Genomic DNA, 10,668 nt, shown 5'->3' on the forward strand with positions numbered 1-10,668 from the left:
TATGTAACTAAAATATTTTAATACCAAACTGCATGCAGTCTGGAGGAGATGGGGTCATGTGATCTGTATTGCCATCCTGAATACTGTGTTCCTATTGGTTCATCTGTTCATGCTGCAAAAATGCAATACTATTATTATTAATACTCTGTAAGCAGCAGGACTTGGTTACAGGGGTGTTGCCAGGAATTCTGGGCCCCCTGAAAAGATATCTCAGTGGTCCCCATCACCACAGCCAACCCTACACAATATAACATTGCTGCTATAATATTAATTTGCATTAAATAAAAATATATGCTTAAAACTATCCTGGTTAACTGACTCAAATCTAAGCTGCATATCAATATTAACAGAGAAACATGCTCTATTGGATCTTGTGATTGCACTGTGTAATCATGTAACCATGTGAAACTGTGACCGTATTCTATTTGTGTTGTTTTGTGTGCTTGTGTATTGTAACCTTTATTTACAGTCTATGGTTGTAACCTATTTTGTGCTGCCATCTTGGCCAGGTCACTCTTGAAAAAGAGGTTTTAAATCTCAATGATTCTCTTACCTGGTTAAATAAATAAATGCATAGATAAAGAAAATTTTTTTTTTTTTACAATTTCTCCAAATGTAACTGCACAATATTGACCACCTCTGTTGACAAGATTATTTGAAGCCAAGTGACTAGTTGAATACAACAAGGGGGCATTATTTGGTATAATCTAACCTCATGAAGTCAAATAAAACTCTAAAAACCTACAGTTTACTTTCAATCAGATTCAGCCACACTTGATGCTATGAAAATATGACAATGACAAGCGTTTTTATGCATAGACATATGTTTAAATCACACTATGAGCCCATTGTATATGCATTTTTAACTTATCAATTGTGCATCCACATTGATTGATCAAGGCTCACGGTCTGTTCCGCAGCCGCTGTCCACTCAGCCCCCCAGGAGCTGCCTGCTGCTGACAGACAGCTGTGGTCCAAACGTAGAGACTCACCTTTTTTCCAGAAAGGAATTCTGAATGTTTGTTTATTTAATCAGACAATTTTAGTTATCTTATTGCAGTTATAACAAAGCAAAAGAAAAGCGTTGTAGAAAACATATTTTATTTCAGTCCCATTAAGGGCCCCCCTCCCCTCTTGGGCCCTAGGTAGTCAGTCCCACTTTTCCCCCCACTACAACGCCCCTGCTTGGCTATTTAAACTAAAGCTCCCTTACCATCCAATGATCCCAGTAAAACCAGTGTCTGTGCTGTTACAATTCCTTTCAGGGTCTGCTAGTGATATACACTTTAATAAAATAAATGATCGAAATCATGGCATTGGTGGTTTGAAAATATCAAGGGTAAAACATACGTTAAGAGAAAATCCCCTTTTCTTAAGTTTTTATCTGACCTTCCCTGCTGCTTTTACTTGTTTTATTTAACCACAGTGTCTTTTAACAAGTGTCTGCATTTTATTGTCTGTTTTTAACCCTGTTTTTATTCTTACTGCCTTTTTAATATGTCCTGTAGCACTTTGAGATTTGTTCAGAATGTAAAGTGCATGGTAAATAAAATGCATTATTATTATTATTATTATTATTATTATTATTATTATTATTATTATTATTATTATTATTATTATTATTATTATTATTATCATTATTAAGTGACCATGAAACCTGGAGAGAAGTACCTGAGAATAACAATTAACTTACAGCTACATGTTCAAAATAATGAAGATGTAGGCAGTTGTCAGCTCCACATTTGTAAGGCTAAAGTCGGCTTAACACCTAGCAACACTGTATCATTTATTAAAATGCAAACTTATCTTAATGGTCCTCAAAATAACATAGAAACACAAAATCACATATTTCTTCTTTTTTGGATGAGGGCAACCATGTTTTATTTTATTTTATGACACTAGGGGGCATCATTGTCACAGGGAGATGTATATAATCTGTCAAATAGAAAATATGTTTCAAGTTTAAATGATGTGGATCTATCCATCCATCCATTTCACTGCTTGAAATTACAATATATATTTTGAACTGTGCAAACTACCATAGATTTAAAAACACAAGTCGATATCATTTATTATATTGAATACATACTTTAGTGTAATTATTACTGACTCATTTTGTTACCATTTAAGAATGATGGCATGGACATATTATCTTCATAGGTCATATGAGCAGTTCTGTAAAACATTTCACCTATGAAGTCAACCATAAAACTCATCTGATCAAATGTTGACTTAAAAAAAAAAAAGAATAAAGGAAATATAGGATCCAGCAAAATGTCTTTTCTATTCAGAAAATCTATTTTTGGCTCAGTTATTTCTGTTATCACTAGCTTCTACAAATGTTTTTTCCTATAACCCTTCATTTCATTATTTATTTTCAGCAAAATGGATGGGGGGAGTTTCCACTCAATAACTGTTTGTAAACTGATTATATATTTGTCACAAGCACAAGAACAGCCATAGTTACAGACCACTGATCTTCTCTATTATTGATCCACATGCACCACTTCTTTCAGTCAATGTCAGTGTCTATACAGTTTATACTTAACAGGTGGACATGAGCACACAGAGACTGTTTCATTTCTCCTGTTCTTCCTGTTCATCCCACTCACTCTTGATTGGTTTCTCTTGGTGATTAAGACAAAGATGACGAGTGCTACAAACATAACAGCTGTTATCAGGAGGCAGCCACCAAACACCAGCAACGCTTTGTTTTTGAACATCCATACACAGACAGAGCAGGGCTCCTGCAGCTCTCTGAGCCTGCAGGTCTGAGTGGTGTTATCCTCGGGGAAACCTCCACGAGTGATGATTTCTCTGTAGACAGTGATGGAGGCTTTGGCTTTGGAGTTGTGTTGCTGTGAGGTAAAGAGGCCATACTGGGGGATATGTCGATCTTGCAGTTTCCATATGTAAAAGCCCTGGAGATTAACTCTGTCTAACTGACGAGCTGAAAACAAACACAAGGAGACATATGACATACAGTTAATTCATTCATTCTCCACTCAAACACTGTGTGCACATTTACAAGTACAGGTAAGCCAAGGGCAATAAAAGGTCAAGTTTGAGCTTAACACTGGAACTGTTACTGTTTATGGTTTGTCATTACGTCCGGCTTTTATGGTTGATCCTTTATGGTTATAAAACCTGTATCGCCTGTAAAACTGTGCCTCTGTGTCAACATCCTGTGCAGGGGCCTGTTTCCGTTAACACTGAAAATCTATGATGAATAAGAGACTGAATAGCAGGGGCACATTTCCTATGAGAAACAGATCCAGAATAGGATTTAATGCCAAGAAGGTTTTCACATGCAATGAATTTGCCTCAGGGTTTGCTGCGATTAGACGAGTTACATCTCTGTTTAATTTCAGTTCTTTTGCCTATGCTTTGTTATGGGCCCTCACCGAGTATCCCTCCAGACTGCTATTGTGTTGCTTGTTATTGTCACATGATAATTTACCTTCCACTGGTTTAATTTTGGGTTCTAGAACAACTGGATTATATTTGTTACCCCCAAAAGAGCAGATTTTATTTGATCTCACTGGTAATATTGTTTTGTAATTTAACTATTTAATTTCTGACTGGTTATTGATGTTTTTTTGACAGCAGTGGCAGGTGACCACCCTGGTTCTTGTTCATAGTTCCATGTACACTGTTCTATCTTTAATTAGCTGTAACAGAGTTCTTTTTAAGTGAATAAGTGATCCTTATCTGGCAGAGTTTGTTCCGAGCAAATTGTCAGGTGCCATAAGAGGTCATTGTGTATCCACTATAATGGCTTCTTTTTCAGAATTGCTGGGAAATTTAAGTTATCAGAGAAGTGTGGACACCATAATGGATGAACGAAATCTGTTCCATGGTCTATGACCTTACCCTCTTTGGACTCTTATTCTAGGGTGGCTGATGTTGTGTTTTTTCTGGACTCAAAACAAAATATCTGTTGGGTTCTAGTTTATTATTGTATTGAATTAGTCTAAAGACTAGTGTACTTGATACCTCCATTTTAGGCTATATTGGAGGATACACCAATACAATATTAGAACAACCTGATACAGAATATGAGAAATTGCAAAATTACAAAAATAAACAACAAAAAATGCAAGAATGTTAAATTAAATAAATATAATATTCCTGTTATGTGGGATATTGTGATACCAGTGAATAATTCCCAGCGTCCCACCTTTTAGTGCTTCCTGAAGGTAGCTCCTGAGAAATCGTTGCCGGACTTTATCCTCCAGAGCAGCCTGGTCATCAACCCCACTGGCTGTGAAGATGATAGGCAGCTCTCTTCCATATCTCTGGCTCACCCAGCTCAGGATCTTCCTCAGGCCCCAGGGTACTATGGCCTGCCCCCGATCAGAGGAGGGCCAGGTGGGATCAGTAAGTGTCAGACAGCCATGATCAGGGGGTTGTTTGTGCTGAAACGTAGCTTGTGTGTGTGGATATGGAGAAACAAGACGAGTGGTAAAATGGTTCAGTGCGATAAAACTCAATGCCCCCCTAATCTCCTCTCTCTCTGTCTTGGTAAAATTAGGAAGAGGGGATCCAGGGAGGCCCGTTACTTGTGCTCTCTTTTCCAGGTATGACTTCATTTCTTGTGGGTAGTCCCCTTTGTGATGCTCCTCCTCATATTTTGTCCCCAGCAATGGGTCTAAGAAGCGAGCAAGTTCAAACAAAAGAAATCTCTGTGCTGCTGCTGAATGTGACTCCAGCGAAGGGTTAGCAGGTTCAGCCCAGTCTGCATGTAGCGCAAGAGATACCTTTGCTCTTTGTTGACATGAGTATTCCCTCTCATACATCCTCCACGCTTTTGCATGAGACAGAAGTAGATGATGAGCAGCCTGATGCTTCTCTTTCTCACTGGAATAAACATCTACTAGTCTGTTTGGCTCATTGATGGTGATCCAGTAAGGGACCCAGGATCCTAGCTGCTTGTAGCACAGTGCGGCATAGTCCTGAAAGGCTTCTACTGTGCTGTAGTTAAGCCAACCACCGGAGGCATGCAGAGGCCCAGGCAAGCCCAGATTTGGAGCCCTATGTGTGGGGTAGTAGAGGATGACGACAGCCACCAGGTCTAGCTTCTTGAGCTCGGTCAGGATACAGCGGTAGTACCTTTGAGATGCAATAATAAAATGATAACGGGTTATACAACCAGGGGATGATGTTTGTCGACAAAATGAGAAGCAGACTCAGATATTTTTACATGTTTTAGGTTAGTTGTAAGAAAAGATCGGAAATAGAAACAGTCCATGTTTGTGTATTTCTACCTCAGACCTGCAGCGTTCACATTTGAGAGGTCTCCCTGGGGTAAAATCAGAGACCAGTTGAGGGCAAAGCTATAATGAGAAGCCCCAGTGGATGCAAACAAGCGAAGACGACCACGAATAGCCAGGTAGTCTGTGCACTGGGCTGGTCTGGTTGGCATTGTCACCCCTGGGACTGGATACAATAAGTTGTCTCCTGTGAGGTTCCAGATGTACAGACGTGGGTCAATAAACTGTGGTGATAAAGGGTAGAACTGGACCTACAATAACAACGAGAAAAAAGAAAGTCAAAGTCCAAATACACCGCTATAGATTTAGCATTCGTTCTGCTGGGAAATTCCTCTCTAGTGGTGGCAGATTTTGTCTTATTACCTGTAAAGTAGAGTCAGCGATTCCCCAGTGAAATTCACAGGGGAAACGGCCTGTGATCTCTCTGGAGGTGTCATCCCTGGGAAAACCATTATCTGAGATAACACCTCTGTAGTACAGAGCAGAGGTTTTGGGGATCCTTGTTCGGTTTGATTGGCTGAAGTCGATGTAGAAAAGGCCACGCCTGACAGTGAATCCATAACTCCACTCAAATCCGTCCACCAAGGACCAGGTAAAGTACCCGAACACCTTCACACCATCTAGCTTGATAGCTGAAAAACAAAATACATGAAAACAAGAGGTCAATTTCATTTCTATTTTTTTATGTTTATGTCTTTACCCTTTTTTGTTTACCTTGCAGGACCTGGTTGATAAACCTCTTCATCAGATAAATGATCACCGTGTCCTCTCTTCCCACACTGGCTTCAGAAAACCAACCTCCTTCAGCAACCATCACCCTTGGGCTCCCATACTCCAGCTTTATCCAGCCCAGTATGCGCCTCAGGTCAGGGGTCACCGTCTGCCCATTCCGCACCATGCCTTGGCCCAGACGGAAGTTATTCGGCCCGAATGACAGAGCAAAAAAGTCTGCAGTGTTTTGCACCCAGAGCTTCTCCTCAGGGGAGAATAAGGGCAGGAGGGTTCCATGTTTGTCTTTTAAAGAGACCGGGTAGTCCCCGTCACCAAAGATTGGGTTGGCAAACCAGCCCAGGACAGCTTCCATGGACTGCTGGCAGAACTCAACATTATCGACCGTAGCTTTCCCCCTTTCAGGTTCAACCCAGTGAGATCCCAAGACAATGGATACCTGACCTTTCTGAGCCGGACGGAAGTGGGTGTTGTAGGTGTGCCATGCTCTAGCATGTGCCTGGAAATCACAGCAGACACAGTTTTCTACAGTACAATGCATTTTGTTTACACAGGACTTTTGCATCTTGACAGTAAGGAAAGTTCATGTATGAAAAAATGAGTTAATGATGACTGAATTTTGTTTTAGAGTTGTGGTGTTGTGCATTTAGCCACTGTGTAAGGTTCTGAATGTGTCTAACTTTTACACACTGTAAAATATTATAGCCCCAATAAGTTATATCCATTAATGTTTTTTCTTTAACTCAAAGAGCCTGAAGAAGTTTTAAACTTTGAACTAGGCTATATGAGTTTTAGAATATAAAAATTGCAAGAATTAATTGTTTGGATGATTTAGATATTTTGTCATGTTCAATGAACTAGCTTTTTCAAGTTCTAAGTTTAAAAAATAAAACAACAAAAGAAGCGGGAATAGGGGATTTTGATATAAGTTTATATCTATTTATTAAGGTTAATTTATTTTCTCTCTAATATGTTCTTTTACACTTTTCATTTGGCTGTAGGAGTATGCAATTTGTGCTGTTGATAGTTTAATGAATGGAAAGGTTGGAGGCTTTTAAGTTAAGCCAATTCTTCTGCGGCTGCCATCCTGCTCACAACCTTTTTGGTTTGGTTCCTTTAACATTTGTATCATATGAAAAAAAAAAACGTTAAAGGGTGCACAATATTATTTTCTTTGTGAAGCTATCTCTGTTTTACCTGATACCAGCTAGTTTGCACGGTCAATAATGCTAGCTTGGAAACCACAATGTTGGTGGTTCGTGGATTTTAAAATAGCCTACTGGTATACATACTTACAATCATTTTTCAAAATAGCTGATGCAGCTAAGTTAAAAAAAAAATAGAAACAGAAATTATCCTAGCTTATAAAGACAAGTAAGAAAAAAATTAGTCAAGCTATTTAACCTTAAGAAAAACTTGAAATTTACATTGAAACAACAGAGAAATGTGTGTGGTTTCAACTAGGTAAGACAAGTTTTATAACTTCAATAAAACTCTATAATTCATTGTTTTAACTTGCAGTATAAAGTTGAATCAATGAAATATCAAAAGTGATTTAACATATATAACTTAAACTACAATATTGTGACAACTAGTACATTATAGTTAAATCAACTTTTTGAACTTTAATTTTGGATTTAAGGCAAAGCTACTTTTGAAGTTGAATGAACTTACATTTTCAAGGTAGCAGGGGAACTTACATTTCCAAGTTAAACCAGCTTGAAAAGTCTTACAGTGCACACACTCGTCAAGATGCACTTGAAATGAAAGCTTGAGAGACAAGCATGCTTTATTGCAATTTGTTACGATTTTCTCAGATGTTACAAAAGAAATGGAGCATCTGATGCTCTACCTGGATTTGAAATCATTTATCCTAATTTATTTTCAGTTATGGTGTAGTGATATTTTGCAAACTAACAAGCAGAAACAAACCCCTGAGGCCAAATATGCCTCTTCTTCTTGTTGAAGTAAGACAGTAAAATCATAAAGACATTGAGTAATAGGAAATAGCTCATGCAATCAGCACAGCATTAGCTGTAAACACACCACCTGTGCTATGCTGTATAAACATGAGTGATTATCACTGAAGCATATCTCCACGACTTCCTGTTGAACACTGTTTCCCTCTGGTGCAAAAGTGCTGATGTGGTGGACTCCGACCTCAATCTCTCAGTGTTCTGTTTACTGATCACAAGCTTGTCATATAGTAAAAATATGACCTGCTTTTAATGGAGGTGATACAAAAACGGAGTGTTTAGGCTGCATCTGTTATATATTACAGTGTACGAAATAATGTATTATTGTTTTATTGCAACAAAGTATCAGAGCAACATTGGTGAACTCTGTCTTTGCTGTGCTGTCATGGGACCTAAAATCATTTGCAAGATGCAAACACTCACTATCATACATCATAGTGCTGTAGAGGTTCAAAGGTTGCAGAAATACTGCAGAACATAGATTGTATTTAGCTGCAGATTCACAGACCCTGACTGACCCTGTCTTACTTACCCTGATCAGGTTGTGGGCCACAATGAGAGAGCCAGCTGGACCTCCTGTTTCCCCAGGGGCATGCCCACCTGTCCCGTACCCCTGCACAGCCACCAGGTATGGATTATGCATTGTGATCCAAAATTTAACGCGGCTCCCAAATGTGTGAAAACAAAATGCAGCGTACTCCTTAAACAAGTCAACCAGTGTGTCATTTCTCCAACCTCCATAGCGCTCTTGTAGCACTTGTGGCAGGTCCCAGTGATGGAGAGTGACAATCGGCTCAATTTTCTTTTCCAGAAGCTTCTCTATTAGGCGGCTGTAATGCTCCACGGCCTCTATATTAGGCTGATTTTTTGCATCCCCATCAGGGAAGAGTCTGGGCCAAGAGAGAGAAAAAGAATATGATCTTACACCCAGATATTCCAGCGCTTCTACATCTTTTTCCCAGCGTGTGTAGCTGTCACTTGCCACATTTGCAGTCTCAGTTGCCAAATCACTGCCGGCAGTTGAGTGGGTGAAATGGTCCCAGATGGACGCACCCTTCCCCTCTTGATCCCAGGCTCCCTCAGTCTGGAAAGCAGACGTTCCTGTCCCCCAGAGAAATTCTGAAGGGAAATTGTCATGAAGGAAAGCTTGGTCTTTGATGAAGAGGCCCGTCTTGGGCTGCTGCCAAATCCTCCTGCCCTCTCCAGGAGAACAGGCTGCCTTGTTCACACTAGACACCAGAAACAGGAGGCAGAGTGAGAGGAGCTGAAGAGGAGGTGAAGGATGGTCCAGCATACTGAAGGAGCCTGTCTTGTTTTAGAAATCCACCTGAAGGAGCTAGCTAATGTCAGCCAGAGTAATCTCTCTGATAAGTATCAGAAATCTTCTTTTGGAAAGTGAGAGGTCCATGGACGAAGAAGAAAGCAACGACATCTGAAGCTTGGAGGTGCCGCATAATCCATGTGACGATCTGCTCAGACTTCACTATCTCTCCCTCAGTGTACTTGTGTTCCCACTCAGCCCCTCCCTACATCATGTTCACACATACAAAGGTTGATTCTTGTCCACACTCAACTGTACAATGAAATCATACTTTTAAGAAGTTTCTATAGAATTATTTAACCTAGCTATATCAGGAATATTCAATCGTATACAAGAGGAGAGAAACAACACTCACAGTGACACACAGGTTATCTATGCATTTTTCCTGAGAGGACACACACAGCTATAAACATGCTGTTGATTGCTGTACAGAAAGTTCTTGTGTCAATAATTAGCTTGTACTCTGATCTGGGCTCCATAACTAAGAAGAAGTTCACATTGCAGACACAAGCAGATTGTTTGTCCTATTTTTGTATGTTGAAACTAAGGAAGTTCCCTCTCCGAGTTAAGAAATATAATCTATTAAATGTGTAATAATTACAGCGTTTGGTTACAAAAGAAGTAAGGACAGTTCAATGTAGTGCAGCCTTTAATCATTATCTTATAGCCAGAAGCTTCTCAGGTTCACATCAATCTCCCAGTATTTGATCACACAACCCCAGGTGAGAGCAGTGACACCAGCACATCTCGCCTTATTGGATTTAGCTCCACTTGGCAGGTGAGTAACGAGCACTGCCCCGAGGAAATAGAAGTGCTGCCAGCACACACACATTAATGGGAAGTGTGTGCACACGCGTTTGTGTGTCTGTCTTTTATTGAAGCTTCTCAATCACCCTAGAGCAGGTCAAACACCACCAATTAGCTCCTTCCTCATCCTCAGTGATTAAAGGCGGGGTCTACAGCTGATTGGAGTAAACAATGTGGTTGTCTTGGAAACGCTGGGCTTCACATGGTTATGGAGTTAAGGTAATTGAGTTTGGAAACGGACATCTACCGCCCACAGAGCAACAAGCTTCATTTGTAACTTGTCATTTATGTAACTCATAACTGCATTCATACAGATGTGACAAAGGGTGGTAGGGATTTTAAATAGTTGAACGGACAACCAAATCAAGCAACTTTCACCCCAAGAAGTACTGGACAGACTTTGATTCTTGTAAAACTGTGAGGCAATATTTCATTGAATTGAATAATGTGAATTGCACCATAAAGAAAGAGAAAAATGGTTACACAACTGAAAACTAAACCAAACTAATGGTGGAATTAAAATGGTTCTTTATTATAACATATCATCTAAAAAAAAAAAGCC

General features: G+C 39.7%; 1 protein-coding gene across 1 annotated transcript; it reads right to left on the reverse strand.

Annotated features, from left to right (window-relative positions):
- Positions 1-1,861: 1,861 nt before the first annotated feature.
- klb (klotho beta) lies at positions 1,862-9,459 on the reverse strand. Its single transcript, XM_034690479.1, has 6 exons — positions 8,511-9,459; positions 5,988-6,501; positions 5,637-5,905; positions 5,268-5,524; positions 4,181-5,112; positions 1,862-2,950 (listed from the first exon to the last, which is right to left on the reverse strand). Exons 1-6 carry the CDS (start codon positions 9,270-9,272, stop codon positions 2,523-2,525), a joined length of 3,162 nt encoding a protein of 1,053 aa, XP_034546370.1. The 5' UTR covers positions 9,273-9,459; the 3' UTR covers positions 1,862-2,522.
- Between the last annotated feature and the right edge of the window lie 1,209 nt (positions 9,460-10,668).

Source organism: Notolabrus celidotus, chromosome 8 (assembly GCF_009762535.1).
Source record: "Notolabrus celidotus isolate fNotCel1 chromosome 8, fNotCel1.pri, whole genome shotgun sequence".
Classification (NCBI taxonomy): Eukaryota; Metazoa; Chordata; class Actinopteri; order Labriformes; family Labridae; genus Notolabrus; species Notolabrus celidotus.